The sequence below is a fragment of the Vulpes lagopus genome, chromosome 12, assembly GCF_018345385.1.
Source record: "Vulpes lagopus strain Blue_001 chromosome 12, ASM1834538v1, whole genome shotgun sequence".
NCBI lineage: Eukaryota > Metazoa > Chordata > Mammalia > Carnivora > Canidae > Vulpes > Vulpes lagopus.
In genome coordinates, this window is record NC_054835.1 from 80605870 (window position 1) to 80624939 (window position 19070).

General features: G+C 37.6%; 1 protein-coding gene across 1 annotated transcript in view; it reads right to left on the bottom strand.

Moving 5' to 3' along the window:
* Positions 1 to 17382, bottom strand: part of TMPRSS11A (transmembrane serine protease 11A) — a 51473-nt gene extending 34091 nt beyond the window's left edge. Inside the window, exons 1-2 of the mRNA XM_041726882.1 lie at positions 17368 to 17382; positions 15636 to 15743 (exon numbers count right to left, since the gene is read on the bottom strand). Coding sequence (XP_041582816.1) covers positions 15636 to 15743; positions 17368 to 17382 — 123 coding nt within the window. The remainder of the gene's footprint in view (positions 1 to 15635; positions 15744 to 17367) is intronic.
* Between the last annotated feature and the right edge of the window lie 1688 nt (positions 17383 to 19070).

Sequence of the window (19070 nt, forward strand, 5' to 3'; positions counted from 1 at the left end):
TTCTCCAGGTAGAGCCCAGTTCTTTCCAAAGGTGTCACATGATTAGAATAGGCCCACCAAGGATAATCTCCCCATCTTAAAGTTCACTGATTTGAGACCTTAAGTATATCTGCAAAATTCCTTTACAACAGCACATAAATCAGTGCTTGAATAACTGGGAGAAGAAATGTGTACACCAGGAGATGGGAATCTTAGAGATCCATTTAAAATTTTTTCACAGCTGGATATATTATGAATTCATAAAAATAGAAATCTGTATAGTGTTCAGAGAGAGCATATTCAAATAGGTTTGGAAAAAATGGGTTAAATAAAGTTAGATAGAATCCTCACTTCTAGAAGTCTCAGAATCTGGTTTTAAATGGAGGTATAGGTGAACACTATATTTCTCTTGGTTTTGTATATATTCTAATCTGTTCACGGATGCAACCCCAGTGCTGTATACATCATCTGACTCTTAGTAAATACTTGAAAACTGTTATCAAATTGGACTGAAATTTTTTCAAATATACTTTTTAAAACAGCACCATATCTACTGATATCTTGTGGGATTCTGATGTTCCACAGAATAGTTTAGAAAACATAGCTCTGGATGTATTTATACCACTGTGATGCTCATGGAATGCTTGTCTGGAGGTTATAAAAAGAAAAACAAGGGAGAGGAGTTAAGATGGTGGAGTTGTAAGAGAACCCTATGCTTGCCTTGTCCATCAAACACAGATAGATGAATATCAAATCATTTTGAACACCCAGGAAATAAACTGAGGAATGAAAAAACAAACTGCAATTAGAGGGAGAAGAGAGGCCACATCATGGAAGGTAGGAGATGCAGAGACCTGATTTGGAGGAGAAAATAATCACTAGTCTGTGGAGGAGAGGAAACCCTGATGTGGAAGAAGGGAGAGAGAGAGAGACTGAAGAAGTGGGGAACAGAGAAGGGCATTGCCCAAGAAAAACACTTCTGCAAAACCATTGATGGGGAAAACAAGAAAGCCTGATTACTGCAAGTTTTTACAGGCAGTGGAGCACAAAGACTGAAGTTTTAGAAGTCCATGCCATCACCAGACAGAGCTGTGAGCTTACAGGTGCTCCTGTGGAAAAGAAGGGTAGAGGCTCAGGAGCAGAGAGTGTGCTCTGAGGATCCCCTGGGTGGCACTGGGAGAGATAGTTCCCCTTCTTGGAGTGTATTTGGGAGAGGTGGCACTGCCTTTCAGGGAACAAAACAGCTGGCAGGCACCATTGAGCTGCCCTGTTCATTAGCATATGAGCAGAGATGCCTGCTAAGGGCAACTAATCTGGACATTGGCTTTTGCTGTGCTTTAACATAAACTCTACACCTCTGCATGTTCTTGCAACTGCCCATCTGGGACAAATCAGCGCCAGCACATATCGTGGCAAGACCTTCCCCCAGAGGCTAAGTTCAGGTCCTTGTCACACTGGATCCCTAAAACTTGGAGTTTTGAAGCCCAGCTGTGGTGCCTGAGAGAAAATACAGGAGCACTGTACTGCCAGATGGGCAGACAGCTCAGACACAGACAAGATGAAGGCAAGGATTGGAGGGATTCCTGGGACACACAAGGGAAGATTGGTAGCTCTTCTCTGAGGGCTTTCTGAATAGCAGCCAGCATGAACTCACTCCGGGCATTAGAGAGCAGGCTGATGCAATTTTCCCCCACACCCCATTAGCATGGAAGGACTTCAATGAGCAGCATAGCACCCACAGTAGAGACTTGGGCCACTTTCACTAAGCCCCATGCCTCTGTGCTCTGCAGATGTTTCTAAATTAGGGCAAGTGTGCCTGAGAGTCAGAGTACCAGAGACCCCTCCCCCAGAAGACCACATAGCACAACAGTGGCTCACCTGCCCCTATCAGCACTCACCAAGTCTACTGACTATAGAGTGCTGCAAAGTTTCACCTCTAGGGGAAATAGGACCTAGATTCTTTTAACAAGCAAAAGACACCTAGTTAAAACTTGCCACACAGTGGACAAGATCCAAACACTCCTCATGTAGACAAGGAGAAATTCTGCATAGGCCTGACCTGAGGAAAAAAGCAGTCAAAACACAACAGCAGATTTTACACAGCACACACCAGAAACACTTCCTTGAAGAACCAGATCCTGGACAGTATATGATCTCTTCTTAATACAGCCATTACTCTCAGAAGCAGGAAACATAACAGGCTTTCCAACATACAGAAGACTATGCCTGACTGGAATTTAAAACAACAATCATAAGGATACCAGCTGGGCTTGAGAAAAGCATAGGAGACACCAAGGAGTACCTTACCACAGAGATAAAACACTTAAAAACTAGTCAGGCCAAAATAAAACATGCTATAACCAACTTGACGTAATGACTGCAAGGACTGAAGAAACAGATGAATGAATAAGTGATATAGAAGATAAAATTATGGAAAAAATGAAGGTGAAAAGAAGAGGAAAGAAAAATTTTGGATCACAAAGATAGACTTAGAGAAATCAGTGACTTCATAAAGTCTAATAACAGGTGTATCATAGGAGTCCTAGAAGAAGAGGAGAGGGGAAAAAGGACATAAGGTTTATTTGAGCAAATTATAGCTGAAAACTTCCCTAACCTGAGGAATAAAACAGATATCCAAATACAGGCGATACAGAGAACTCATCAAATCAATAAAAGCAGGCCAACACCAAGACATATTGTAGTACAATTTGCAAAATACAGTGATAAGGAAAGAATCCTGAAAGCAACAAGAGAAAAGAAACCCTAACCCACAAGGGAAGACAAATAAGGTTAGCAGCAGATCTTTCAACAGGAACTTGACAGGCCAGAAGAGAGTGGCATGATATATTCAACATGCTGAATGATAAAAATATGTAGCCAAGAATACTCTATCCAGCAAGGCTGTCATTCAGAATAGAAGGAGAGATGAAGAGTTTTCAAGACAAACAAAAGTTAAAGGAGTTTGTGACACTAAACCAGCCCTGCAGGAAATATTTAAAGGGACCCCTTGAGTGGGAAATTAAGACTAAAAGCAACAAAGACTAGAAAGGAATAGAGAAAATCTCCAGAAACACCAACTCTACAGGTAATATAATGGCACTAAATTCATATCTATCAATAATCACTCTGAATGTAAATGAACTAAATGCTCCAATCAAGACACAGTGTATCAGAATGGATTACAAAAAAAACAAAAAACAAAAAACAAGATCCATCAATATGCTTCCTACAAGAGACTCATTTTAGACCTAAAGGCACCTACAGATTGAAAGAAAGAGGGTGGAGAACCATTTATCATGCTAATAGAGTTAATGGAGTTAAATGAAAGTCAGCATAACCACACATATATAAGACAAGCTGGATTTTAACAAGAGATGAAGAGTACTATATTATAACAAGAGGATCTATCCAACAGGAATGAAGCTCTAACAATTATAAATATTTATGCCCCCAACTTGGAAGCGCCCAAATATATAAATCAATTAATAATAAACATAAAGAAACTTATTGTCAGGGATTTTAATACCCCACTTACATAAATAGACAGATCATGTAAGCAGAAAATTAATAGAAAACCAATGGCTTTGAATGACACACTGAACCTGATGGATTTCAGAATGTTTCATCCTAAAGCAGCAGAATACACATTCTTTTCAAGTGCACATGGAACATTCTCCAGAATAGATCACATACTGCATCACAAATCAGGCCTCAAGAAGCACAAAAACATAGAGATCATATCATGCATATTTTCATAATACAACGTTATGAAATTTGAAGTCAACCACAAGAAAAAATTTGGAAAGACCTCGAATATATGGAGGTTAAAGGTCATCCTACTAAGGAATGAATGGGTTAACCAGGAAATTAAAGAAGAAAAAAAAATACATAGAAAAAATGCAAATGAAAACAATTACAGTTCAAAACCTTTGCAATCCAGTAAAAGTGGTCATTAGAGGGAAGTATATTGCAATACAGGCCTACCTCAAGAAGCAAGAAAAGTCTCAAATGCACAGTCTAACCTTACACCTAAACGACCTAGAAAGGAATAGGAAATAAAGCCTAATGCCAGCAGAAGAAGGGAAATAATAAACAGTAAAGCAGAAATAAATGATACAGAAACAGACAAAAAGCCCAACAGACAGATCAGTGGAACTAGGAGTTGGTTCTTTGACAGAATTAATAAAATTGATAAACTCTAGCCAGACTTATCAAAAAGAAAAGAGAAAGGATTCAAATAAATAAAATCACAAATGAAAAAGGAGATATCACAATCAACACCACAGAAATACAAACAATGTATAAAAGAATATTATGAAAAATTATACACCAACAAATTGGGCAATCTGAAAAAATGGATAAATTCCTAGAAACATACAAACTACCAACACTGAAAAAGGAGGAAATAGAAAATTTGAATAGACCCATAATCAGCAAAAAAATTGAATCAGAAATCTAAAATCTCCCAACAAACAAAAGTCCAGGGCCAGATGGCTTCCCAGGGGAATTCTGTCAGACATTTAAAGAAGAATTAATACCTATTCTTCTCAAACTGTTCCAAAAAATAGAAATGGAAGGAAAACTCTTTCTATAAGGTCAGCATTACCTTGTTTCCAAAATCAAAGAGACCATTAAAAAGAATTACAGACCAATATCCCTTATGAACATAGAAACAAAAATTCTCAACAAGATACTAGCAAATCTAATCCAACAGTATATTAAAAGAATAATTCATGCATTTAAACTGCGAGTGTGGTTCAATATTTGCAAATCAATCAACATGATACACCACATTAGTAAAAGAAAGGTTAAGAACCATATATATGATCCTCTCAATAGGTGCAGAAAAAGCATTTGACAAAACACAGCATCCATTCTTGATTTAAAAAAAAACCCCTCAACAAAGTAGGGATAGATGCAACATACTTCAACATCATAAAGGGCATATATGAAAGACACACAATTAATATCATCCCCAATGGATAAAAACTGGGAGCTTTGCTTCTTATGGTCAGGAACAAGGCAGGATGTCCACTTGCACCATTATTATTTAACATAGTAATGCAAGTCTTAGCAATCAGACAACAGGCAACAAAAAGAAATAAAAGGCATCCAAGTCAACAAGGAAGAAATGAAACTTTCGTTATTTGCAGACTCTGTGTAGAAAACTCAAAAGACTCTACCAAAAGGTTGCTAGAACTGATACACAAATTCAGCAAAGTGGAAGGATACAAAATCAATGTACAGGAATCTGTTGCATTTCTATACACCAATAATGAAGCAGACGAAAAATCAAGGAACTGACCCCATTTATAGTTACACCAAAACACATCAAGAGACCTAGGAATAAAACTAATAAAAGAGATAAAATATATGTGCTCTGAAAACTATAGAAAACTTATGAAAGAAATTGAAGAAGACACAAAGAAATGGAAAAACATTCCATGCTTATGGATTGGAAGAACAAATGTTATCAAAATGTCTATTTTACCCAAAGTAATCTATACATTCGGTGAGATCTCTATCAAAATACCACCAGCATTTTTCACAGAGCTGGAACAAATAACCCTAAAACTTGTATGGAACCACAACAGACCCGAATAGCCAAAGGAATGTCAAAAAGAAAATCAAAGCTGGTGGCATCATAATTCTGGACTCCAAGCTGTCTACAAAGCTTGAAATCATCAAGACAATATGGTACTGGCACAAAAACAGACACATAGATCAATGGAACATTCTGGAACAGAATGTTGCAGAACCCAGAAATGGACCCTCAGCCCTATGGTCAACTCCTCTTTAACAAAGCAGAAAAGAATATCCAACAGGAAAAAAGACAGTCTCTTCAACAAACGGTTTTGAGAATATTGGACAGCCGCATGCAGAAGAATGAAATTGGACCACTTTCTTACACCATAGACAAAAATAAATTCAAAGTGAATGAAAGACCTAAATATGAGACAAGAATCCATAAAAGTCCTAAAGGAGAACACAGTCGGAAGCTTCTTTGACCTTGGCTATAGCACCTTCTTACTAGATATGTCTCTGGAGGCAAGGGAGACAAAAACGAATATGAACTATTGGAACTTCATCAAGATAAAAAGCTTTCTCACAGTGAAGGAAACAATCAACAAGACTAAAAGCCTATGGAAATTTGCAAATGTCTTATCAGATAAAGGGCTTGTTTCCAAAATCTATAAAGAATTTATCAAACTAAACACTAAAAAAAAAACCCCAAAAATCCAATCAAGAAATAGTCAGAAGACATGTATAGACATTTTTTCAAAGAAGACATACAGATGACTAACAGACATATGAAAAGATACTCAAATCACTCATCATCAGGGAAATACAAATCAAAACTACAGTGAGATATCACCTCATACCAGACAGAATGTCTAAAATGAACGATATAGGAAACAGCAGATGTTGGTGAGAGTGTGGAGAAAGAGGAACCATATTATACTGTTGGTGGGAATGTAAACTGGTGCAGTCACTCTAGAAAACAGCATGGAGGTTCCTCAAAAAGTTAAAAATAGATCTACCCTATGACCTAGTAATTACACTACTACTTATCCAAAGGATACAAAAATTCTGAATCAAAGGGGTGCATGCACTCTGATGCTTACTTATAGCAGCAATGTCCCCAATAGCCAAACTGTGAAAAGAGCCCGAATTGCCCATTGACTAATAAACGGATAAAGAAGATGTGGTGCACATATACACAATATGGCATATTACTCAGCCATCAAAAGGAATGAAGCCTTGTCATTTACAAGGTGAATGGAGTTAGAATGTATTATGCTAAGTGAAATAAGTTAGAGAAAGACAAATATGATATGATTTCACTCTCATGTGGAATTTAAGAAACAAAACAGGTGAACATAGTGGAGTGGGGTTAAAAAAGAGAGGAAGGCAAACTGTAAGAGGCTCTTAACTATAGAGAACAAACTGAAGGTTGATGGAGGGTGGTGGAAAGGGGATGGGTTAAATGGCTGATGGACATTAAGGTGGAAACTTGTGATGAGCATGGGTGTTATATATAAGTGATATGTCACTAAATTCTACTCCTAAAACCAATAGTACAGTATATGTTAACTAACTAGAATTTAAATAATAATTTGGGGGAAAAAAAGGAGAAACAGAACTTTGATACTCCTTCTTTGTTTAACTCCTAGTAATGGGTGGGAGTGAGGGGTGGGGAAATGGGAGGATGGGGAAAATTGAATATCATTGTGAGTCTAGAGCAAAGAAAAATTTTTGTGGAAAATGATGAAATTATTCAAGCTGAGCTGAATTCAGGTGACTCAAAAGGAAAATGAGGACCTCAGAAAAAGAAAAGACTCTATTTCTTCTTCTATCTAAGGAAATGTTTTCACCTCGGCCCCAGAAATGGAAGTGGCAAAAAAAAGGGGGAGCATAACTGAGAATTTTGAGGCTGGGTCATCTGGGGGCTCAGTCAGTTAAGCAAGCGACTGACTCTTGATTTCAACTCAGGTCATGATCTCAGGGTTTTGAGATGGAGCCCTGTGTCGGGTTCTGAGCTGGGTGTGGAGCCTGCTTAAGATTCTCTCTCTTCCACTTCTTCTGCCTTTCCCCTCTTTAAAAAAAAAAGAAAGAAAGAAAGAAAGAAAGAAAGAAAGAAAGAAAGAAAGAAAGAAAGAAAGAAAGAAAGAAAAAGGATTTTGATGCTAAAAGAGGAAAGCATGAACTAAAGCGAATTGAGAACACCTTTCCCACCGGGACACCTGCACCCCGATGTTTATAGCAGCAATGTCCACAATAGCCAAACTGTGGAAGGACCCTCAGTGTCCATAGAAAGATGATGGATAAAGCAGATGTGGTTTATGTATACAATGGAATATCCCTCAGCCATGAGAAATGACAAATACCCACCATTTGCTTCGATGTGGATGGAACTGGAGGGTATTATGCTGAGTGAAGTAAGTCAATCGGAGAAGGACAAACATTATATGGTCTCATTCATTTGGAGAATATAAATAATAGTGAAAGGGAATAAAGGGGAAAGGAGAAAAAATTAGTGGGAAATATCAGAAAGGGAGACAGAACATGAGAGACTCCTAACTCTGGGAAACGAACAGGGTGGTGGAAAGGGAGGTGGGTGGGGGGTGGGGGTTACTGGGTGATGGGCACTGAGGGGGCACTTGATGGGATGAGCTCTGGGTGTTATGCTATATGTTGGCAAATTGAACTCCAATTTAAAAAAAAAGAAAAAAAAAGAAAAAGAAAATTAGGCAAATGATATGAACAGGTACTTCACAGAAAATGAAGTACCAGTAATCAATAAATATATGAAATGGACTTGAACTTCTCAATTAAAGAAATCAAAAAGAAAAAAAAAGAGAGAGAACACCTTTCCTGGATCCCCATGGATACTTCATCCCCATGGAGTGAGCCTCCCACTTCCTGCCACTTCTCTGCACAGTTACTCCCTCCTTAATCACGTCTGGCTTGCTGAGCTGGATTTACTCCAAAGTCTTGCAGCCCTGTTTTTTTTTTTTTTTCTACCCAACCCTAATGAGTGAGATTGATTTCAAATTCTTGTCTGTTCTAGATCTTCCAGTCTTAATTTCTTAAAAGGGTCTTCTCTCACTGTATTCTAGGATAGGATGGGTATTTTACCTCCAAGATATTAGCAAAATATGAAGTTTTATGGTGCTAGTTTATAGCTGCAAAGACTTTTTTACAAAAGATTTGTATTTATTTTTTAATTAGAGAGCCAGAGAAAGAGAGAGAGAGAGAGAGAGAGAGAGAGGCAGAGGGAGAAGGAGGCTCCATGCAGGGAGCCCGACGTGGGACTCGATCCCAGGACTTCAGGATCACGCCATGGGCTGAAGGCAGGCGCTAAACCACTGAGCCACCCAGGGATCCCCTAAAGCCTTTCTTAAATAGATTAGAACTTATACTTTGGGTTAAAGATACAGCACCATCACATGTTAGTTTAAATTAATGCAACATAATTGAACTGACTTCTAATTGAGAATGGTATAGAATTGATGATAAGAAACCAATCTCTGGAGCTAGACCACCTGTGTTCAAGTCCTAGCCCTGCCATTTGCTAGCTCTGCAATATGAAGCAGGGTATTTGGGTCTTTTGTGTCTCAGTCTTCCCATTTGTAAAATGGAAATGAAACCATTTACAACCTACCTACCTCATAGGACTTATATGAAAAATAAGTGCATTAATCCATGTCAAGTGACCAGAACATAATAAATACCATATAAATATGAACTATTATTATTATTATTATTATTATTATTACTATACACTTGATAGAAATCAGCCATGCTAAGAGAATGGGCATCTTACTAATAAGAATATTCATGGTAGGTAATTTCGAGATAAGTAGAATTTTATTTATTTTTTTATTTATTTATTTTTTTTTTTATGATAGTCACAGAGAGAGAGAGAGAGAGAGGCAGAGACACAGGCAGAGGGAGAAGCAGGCTCCATGCACTGGGAGCCCAATGTGGGATTCGATCCCGGGTCTCCAGGATCGCGCCCCGGGCCAAAGGCAGGCGCCAAACCACTGTGCCACCCAGGGATCCCTAAGTAGAATTTTAGATTTTAGGATCATCTTGGAGTGGCCCCACAGGGAAGAGCTCATATTGGAAGGGTATTAGGAAATACCTAAAATATATATTTTTTAAAGATTTTATTTATTCATTCATGAGAGGAGAGAGAGAGAGAGAGAGAGAGAGAGAGAGGCAGAAACACAGGCAGAGGGAAAAGCAGGCTGCATGCAAGGAACCCGAGGCTCGATCCTGGGACTCCAGGATGATGCCCTGGGCCAAAGGCAGGTGCCAAACCACTGAGCCACCCAGGGATCCCCCCAAAATATTTTTAATGCAGGATTAATCAAGAAAAATGTGTTCCACTGTGATCCAGAGTGATAACAAAATGGAGATGCTGTTTTACAAGTACAATATTAATGGAGGAATATGAAATTGAATAACAAAACAGAAACTTATTACAGAATGTTGTACTTTACTAGAAAAGATAGCATCAAATGTTATGTGGTATGTGTGCACGTGCATTTGTGTGTGTGTGTGTGTGAGGTTTAGTCCTAACATGTTTTCGGCTCAAGATGCAATCCTGTCTATTAAAGCTGTAAATATATATCAGATTAGAGGTTAAAGTCCAGGCTGAGATGCTATGCATGTGTGAAAAATAAATTGTATTCAAATGCCTTATATACTATAAATATGTCCTAACAAACTTCTGAGAATTGATCAGTTATTATAATATTTCTTATTCCTCTTTTGTCCTTTTGTTTTTCCATCTGTCTATCCAATTATCCATCCATTTGTCCTTCTATCCACTTTTTTTCTTTTTTTTTTCTTTTTTCACCATCTTTTATTGAACCTCTATTTTGTTTTAAGGCATCATGCAGTGCTTAGAAAGGCATGGATGAATAAGACTTGGATTCTACCCTCATGAGCTCATGGTATGACCTACAGTGCTTTTGTCTCAATTTGTGCCATATGATTGAAAAAAATGAAACATTGTAAACTTTTCTATAAATATTTTAAATAGCACAAATAATAAATTTCTACTAAAGTAATAAAAATGAACATCAAAAATTGTGAAATAGTAGAATATGTATTGGTCTCTGGCCCAGTTCCTGACATAGGGTCCTAAAACCTTTGTAATGCCTAAGTGATAAGAGCAATAGGAGCATATTTTGTTCTAATATTTGGTCTTTAACCTCATTTCCTGACAGAGAGCCCTTACATCCCTTGGAATTTCCTGGTTAATAGCAATGTCTTTTGTCCCAGTGGGGTTAACTCTAGGTGGATTCCTAGATAGCTTCAGGATTGGGACTAGTCACCAGAAAGACCAAGCTATGGTTAGAGTTGGAACTTTCAACTTCATTCTCCCACCCCCCACCTGCCATAATCCTCTTAGAAGGGCAGAGGGGCTGAAGATTGAGTTCATAATTGATCATGTCTATGTGATGATGCCTCCAAAAATCCTAATAGTATGAGGTTTGGAGACCTTCTGGGTTAGTATACCGTGTGCTGGGAGGGTGGTACATCCAAATTCTATAAAGACAAAATCTCCTACATTAGAGACCCTTCTGGACCTTGTTATATTTATCTCTTCATTTGGCTGTTCATACATATCCTTTAATATCATTTGGAACAAATTGATAATCCTGTAGGTAAACTGTTTTCTTGAGTTCTATGAGCCATCCTAGCATATTAAAAAAACTAGAGGAGGGGATTGTGGGAAGCTCCAATTTATAGTCAGTTGTCAGGAACTCAGGTAACAACAACCTGGACTTGTGATTTCTGTCTGAAATAGGGGCAGAGAAGGTCTTATAAGACTGAGTCCTTAACTGGTGGAGTCTGTGCTAATTCCAGTTAATGCCAGAATGGAATTGTATAACACCTGGATAGTATGGAGAATTGCTCGGAGGAAACCCCCACATAGCTGGTGTCAGAAGTGTTGTGAGTGTGGTAGTGGAATAGGAAAGGAGTTTAGTAATTTAGTAAAGGAAAACACAGGGAATTTGTCTTTGACAAAGATTTTTAAAAATTCCTTTAAGTCTTCACTTGCCTAGACAAATCCTCTCCAAGTCCCGGTATTACAGATAGACTCTACCTTTTAGGATCAGAAGACTTTGGCTACAGTTCCTGCTTGTAATTCTTTGAGATATATTTTGAAAAGTTTATGAAACCTCTCTGAATTTCAGTTTCTCTATTTGTAAAGTGCTGTTAATAAATACTACCCAGAGACATGAGGCAATAGATTGAGTAAATGAAGGACTCTAGCACATATCAAATTTCTACTTCTGGTCAGGAGTTCTCATAGGATTGTTATCACAGCTTCGTGGAGTGGGCCTTACCTAACCTTATCACCAGCTCATTAATGAAACTAAGGATCAGAGAGGTGAAGCAAAATAGTTAACAGAGCTAAAGGGAGGGAAGGCCTGAGCGAGCAGTCTGACTTCAAGGCTATCTGCCCCATTTGTAACCAGACCTTGGTGATAATGAATGTGAAAGCCTTTTGTAATATACTGTTCAAATGTCGCTTATTTTTAGACCCCTGGTGGGTCAACCTGTTGTCATTGCCCAATATGTTTCACAGGCCCGTGAATATATCGGGGATAGGATGGTGTGGATAGCTTGAGTTTAAAGTTGGCAATCATGATCTGCGGCACCTCTCTTTTTCTTTAAAAGAGGGTAATAATAGCTAACTCATATGAGGATTGCAAACAATAAATGAGATACTGTATGGAAAACGATTCACATTTTGTAAATAGATAATAAGTGTCAGGTGTTATTATTAATTAAATTATATTAAAATTAATATAATTATTAATTATAGTTAATTAAAAATAACTACCACCCAATAAGGATTTATATACTCATCTGATCATAAATTCCTAACATCTGGGTTTCCATATACTTTATATACCTATCTGCCAACCTGCCCGCTTTATCTACAAGTATATTATTCCCTGTATGCCATATAATTGGAAAAGAGGGAAAGCAGAACAAAGAAGATGCTATAAATAGCTTTTGACTCTTAATGATATGAATATATATTTCAATTTGTTGACTATAGATAAAGCCCTACCGAGTGAACCTTTTTTAGCGCTATGAATCCTTTACTCAGTTTTTAAATTAAAAAACAAAAGGTTATTGTCTCTTGAAAATTATCAAAAAGAAGGAAAAGCAGGATATACTAATAATTAAGCTCAGATTCTGTCTCCAGACTGCCTCAAATCCCTTTCACTCCTTTGCCTGTGATGTATGGCCAGTTATTTTTTTCCCTTTCACTCCTTTGCCTGTGATGTATGGCCAGTTATTTTTTTCATCTAGACAGTGGAGAGAATAGAGGCATCTAACCATAGGATTGTTGCAAGAATTAAATAAGCCAATAGGTAGTCCATATGAGGCACTGAGTTTGTTGAAAATGAACCAAACAGTAAAGTGTAGTTGACAATTTATACAAAGTTTAGTGTTCAGTAGGTAAAATGGAGGTTTTACTTCGTTATTTTGGTTTTAACCCTGAAGATAGCATTTTTGAATATATTAGAGAATAAACTTGGTGATTTAACAGTTGATTGACATGAGTATCCAAAATTAATGAAATTAAAATTTAAATCAGCAATATTTGTAACGTTTTTCCTCGGACTATGTTTTTCTCTAAAGAATGATAATGAGAAGGAACCCTAATATTTGTATTTATTAACAAGCAATGCTGAAGATAATAAGCTGTAGGAAGAAAACAATGCCAGACTTTTGGGAACAGGACAGTAATCTCAGGTGAAGCCATTTGATATAGGAAAAATAATTGATATTTAATGTGAATGAATCACCCAATTAATTAATTTATAGGAAAGAGTTGGGGTTTGGATACTGCTAATGCAAAGGCAAATGCAAATGGGTATTCATAGAAAAGTCTGAACACTAAGGACTATCTCTGAAATGTAGAGATGTTCCCAAAACTTATAGTGAAGAGATCCAAGTTTCAGTGTAGCAGAAACAGTGAAGATATGAATCAAATATATTTTGAGAAAACTTCCACATTGTATTTCTTGTCAATAGAGAAAAATGGTGATCACGGCTATGAAATATATTGTAGAAATACTGTAGGTAAAACACAGAATATCATAGTAATTATTAAGCATTTGCTCTTTTTCAGTCCTTAAGTCTTCCTATTAGTGTGACTTGCTATTTCCTGCAGATCTTCTATGAAGTTACGTTAAAGAAACCATACACATCCACTGTCTCCCACTGTCCTCTTTCTTTGCCAAATGTCACAGATATGCTGAACAATAGCACTGATCCCCAATATTACTCCTATAATCTTTTCCTTAAACAAAAACATTTCTATAAACACACAAATATTCATTAGAAAAGAGGACTTTTGGTGTCTATAACCATGATACCTGATATTTTTAAAAGAATAATTTGGATGGGACACCTCGGTGGCTCAAGTGGTTGAGCGTCTGACTTTGGCTCAGGTCATGATCCCAGAGTCCTGGGTTTGAGTCCCACACCAGGCTCCCTGTGGGGAGCCTACTTCTCCCTCTGCCTATGTCTCTGCCTCTCTGTGTCTCTCATGAATAAATAAATAAAATCTTTTTTAAAAAAAAGAATAATTTGGAGAATGTGCCATATGAAAGTTTGGAACTACTTCTTTACAAAATCATGGTTTCCATAAACATGAAATATACATTTTTTAATTCAATGACTTTTAAAGAATAAGCAAAATATTATACTAGAATTTACATGTGTGTACTCATTCATTTGTTCAACAAATATTTATGGAGAGCTGATTATGTGTGAAGCCTGTAAATCCTGTCTAAGGATCTCAGAAACTCTTTTACAATTACTGTGTGCTCACTAAAGAACTAAAACAAATGTGTATTTTATTAGTGGGAAGCAAGCCCAGGGAAGTCTACTAACTTAGTGGCTGAGCTAGTGTTAAACTCTCATCTCTGAAATTCCCCTGGTTAGAATCCTTGCCACCTAGGGATGCTGAAAAAGTCCAGTAAGTCTTAGGATTTGTGGATGGCAGGTCTCGGACTGTGTCATCATACAACTCTATAGATCTAAAGAAGCTCCTTAATTTGTTTTGCTCAGATTAAAATGGGAGTTAATGATACCCATTCTGATCTCACAAGGGTGTCTTGACTATCAAATGAAATAATGTATGTAAAAATGTTTTGAAAGTGGCATAAATCTAAGCAATAATGAGGTATTATTGTCATCATGGATGTTTAAAATCGCTATTTTAATTGCATATAAAGTTATCCTAAAGAATATTATTTTCCCTCTCCTTTGCATGTAGCAAACCCCTTTTAGAAAAAAAGACCTTGAAATAATTGAGTTTTTTTCTTTAATATTTAAAATTAAAATTTTAGAAAGTAAACAGGCTTTCCCCAGTCTGGATCTCCTGTTTCCCTTCTTCCCACAGGAATCCTGGGATTTCTATGAGGAAGGCAGGTGTCTCTGCAGCTATGGACCTCCCAATCCATGTTAGTTCCCAGGACTGACTATAAGGTATAAAGAAAAGTAACAAAAGAGAAATGCTATAGAAGCTAAATTAAGTCAGATTTCTTTTTTTTTAACACTTTTTAAAAAGATTTTTATTTACTTATTAATGAAAGACACAGAGGGGGTGGGGAGAGAGACGGGCAGAGACACAGGCAGAGGGAGAAGCAGGCTCCATGTAGGGAGCCCAATGTGGGACATGATCCCAGGACTCCAGGATCACGCCCTGGGCTGAAGGCAGGCGCTAAACTGCTGCACCACCCAGGGATCCCCCCTTCAGTCAGATTTCTTAAAGGATGCTGTGCTTAAAACAAATGAACATCTTTCCCAACCTCCCAAAGCCAGAATCAATCAGAACATAAGACAATATGGTTTTTCAATAACTTCCAAAATCCAGCTGTTGAACATGGCAACATGAAATAATAAGAATGATTTTTAATACAAAAATATTGATTTCATCTACAGAGATTAATTAATGCAGCTGTTATAATAATTCCAGAAATCTCACAGGACCCATGCAGAATGAATCCATTGAGGACGCCTCACAGGCAGGGCTCTGACACATTGAAAATCTAGCCACTGACAGTAGAGCAAACAAGCCATTCGCTAAATGAAACTGAACTTACCGATACATCATCTGCAGGAGGAAGAATATGATCTTGAAGGTCTGTGCCCCCTGAGCTTGACTTTCTAATCAACTGCATGCCATGTCTAGATGTATTAGAGGTCCACGGCTGAAAGAAATTAAAACAAATTACAAATAATTGAAATGAAACTAGTTAGACAAGTCTGAACAGAGAAACTTCAACCCATAGAATGGCTTGAAGAAAACAGCCTAGAGATAGTATAGTTCCAACAAGAAAGCAACATATTTTTTCGTATTGACTAATTTCGTTAAAGGAAAAGAAACTGGTTGTGAGGATTTGAATGAGAGATACTTTAGGAATGCACTAGGATTAAGAGTTTAAAGAAGATTATTGGTAGATATATAAGAATGTTAAAGAAGCCTTCACATTAAAAGCTCTTAATAAAAACAATAGGTGGGCAGCCCGGGTGGCTCAGCGGTTTAGCACCGCCTTCAGCCCAGGGCGTGATCCTGGAGACCCGGGATCGAGTCCCACATCAGGCTCCCTGCATGGAGCCTGCTTCTCCCTCTGCCTGTGTCTCTCTGCCTCTCTCTCTCTCTCTGTGTCTCTCATGAATAAATAAATAAAATCTTTAAAAAAAACCCACAATAGGTATCCTTAAAACCTGGAGTCATAATGTAATTCAAGAAATAGGTTTTAATTTTTTGTTGAATAGTTATCTCCATGTATCCAAGGAGTATAATAAATGTATTTTATTTTTATTTTTTTAAAGATTTTATTTATTTATTCAGGAGAGAAACACAGAGAGAGGCAGAGACATAGGCAGAGGGAGAAGCAGGCTCCTTGCAAGGAGTGGGACTCCAGGGATCATGGGATCAGGACCTGGGCCAAAGGCAGATGCTCAAGCACCGAGCCACCCAAGCGTCTCGTGAATTTATTAATATACGTAATTATTTTTCTTTTAAAAAATATCTACTTCTGAGAATACATACAAATAAAATCATACCAAACCAGACTTTCCTCCAAAATTGCTTAATGTAATAAATATACCTGCTACAATTCATATCTAAGTAATACAAATTTCAAATATATTTGCTCTATGTGTGTGTGTGTGTGTGTGTGTGTGTGTATACACACACACACACATAATAAATGTATATATAGAGAGAGCAAGAGACACACGCAAGAGAGAGACATTTACCAGAAAGAAGAAAATAAAAAGATTGGGAAACAAATGACCTGAACTGAGATAAGAAACAGTGGTTTAATGGCTGACCCATCCAGGGACCCCAGGGAAACACTATCTTAAATGAAGATTTTCAGTGGTTATTGCTTCTAACACTTAGGAAAAGTACACTCAAAATAACCTTAGAACTGTAGAATGCTTTAAGTGCATAGACTCTAGAATCAGAGGTGAGGTTCAAATCTTAGCAGTTTTCATGTCTGTAAGATGGAATCATACTAGTGACAACCTTATAAGGTTTTCTGTAATGTAAACATGTTAATATATGTAAAATGCTTAGAGTGGTGCCTTGTGCAGTGGAAGCACTATCGAAATATTAATGTGGGGCTTGAACTCGCAACCCTGAGATCAAGACCTGAGCTGAGATCAAGAGTCAGACACTCAACCAACTGAGCCAACCAGGTGCTCCCAGAAATGTTAACTTTTAGTATTAGGACCTTAATTTATTTTCTTATGTTGTCTTACTATTTAACAGAGAAACACTTAGTGAAGCTGATTCTATTGAACTATACACTCATAATTACTTACGTTTTTCTCTTCCATTTTTTCCCTCCTTTTCCTCCGACACAGTGCTCCATGGACTCGTGAACCATGGCACACACTCTTAGAATGGATTTCTGATTCCTTGGTGGTTATGGGAACCTTTTGCACAGACTACTTAAACCTTTGGAGCATCAATTTCCTCCTTTTTGAAATGAGCTGATACCATTTATGTGCAGGACCTTCATCAGAATTAAATGCCATGGTGTCTATAATACTGCCCAGCATACTGTCTAATAATAAATGGCAATTCCATTGTGGGTAGCAGAAGGCCTGGTAAACAAAGCCCAGACTTTGGAGAGGGATACACCTGCCTGTAAATCCTGGCTCCTCGAACATAGCTGCTGCTTGGCCTTTCTGCATCTTAGCTTCCTCATCTGTACACAGAATTAAGGATATCTCTCCAGACTATTGTAGGAATTAAATGAAAGAGTAATGTAAAATCTTCCCCAAACTGTGTGACAAATACATGTAAGAATTGAATAGTGAACTGTATTAAGATGAAATGGTGACCTACTCTGGGCATCTGCACAGCAAAACCTGGCAGTTTGCTCAGAACTCCCCTTTATGCCCTGATGTCATCTGGCTTGTTAGCTTTCCCGGTCTTTGTTTACAGGAAGGTAGAGGAATAATGGCTGGATGTGAGTGAAGATAAATTCCAGAACTGGTCGTGGGAGTGTGTAATAAGCTATAGGCTAACGGAAGGCAAGATGACATAGCAGACGTGAAACACACAGCTTGAAACAAATGGAGCTGGGGCCAGATTTCTATCTCGCTAACTATAATTTTAAGTTATTTAACTTTTTTTTTTGTTATTTAACTTTTTGAATATAATTTTCCTTCTTTGAGACTGGCGATGTATATGCAAATTAAATGAGATGACCTCAAAACCATTACGCTGATAAAAGAACCCAGTCTCAAAAGGAGGCATGGTGTGTGATTCCATGAATATGCTATTCCAGAAAAGGCTCAGCTTTATAAACACAAAAATCAGAGTTTGCAGAATCTGGTAGTGCCAGGAGAGCATTCACCACAAGGGAGTTTTGGAGATGATGAAAGTGTTTTATGTTTGTGGGGTGGTTCTAAGGCTGTATATATTTGTCAAAATTTATTCAACTATTCACTGTAGAGGGTATATTTTACTGAATATAAATTATGCTTCAATACAAATATATAATCAAAAAAGTAAAACCATTTAGTTAGACTATAATAATTGTAAATCAACAGTACTTGTCAAAAGCCGGATATTATCATCAATGTTTAATGTTTAACAACTCTCCTTTGGGGTACAGATTAAACCCATTTTACAGAAATAGAAACTGAAGCTCATAGATGTTAAATATTTTGCCTAATCTCTCCTCTGAATGTGGTAAAGATGGCATTTCCCCCTTCAGGTGTCTCTGATTCAAAAAGGCCCTGATCTTTACCAGTTAGATCTACTATATGAATGGCTCTTGATACAAATCTGGCCCTTAAAAATAGATTTCAGTAATTCACTATGTCAAAAAATTGTATACAGTTGTTCATGCCCAAATCTATACTTTTAAAGTTAGAATTTGGGATGCCTGGGTGGCTCAGCAGCTGAGCGACTGCCTTCAGCTCAGGGCGTGATCCTGGCATCCTGGGATCAAGTCCCACATCGGGATCCCCACAGGGAGCCTGCTTCTCCCTCTGCCTGTGTCTTTGCCTCT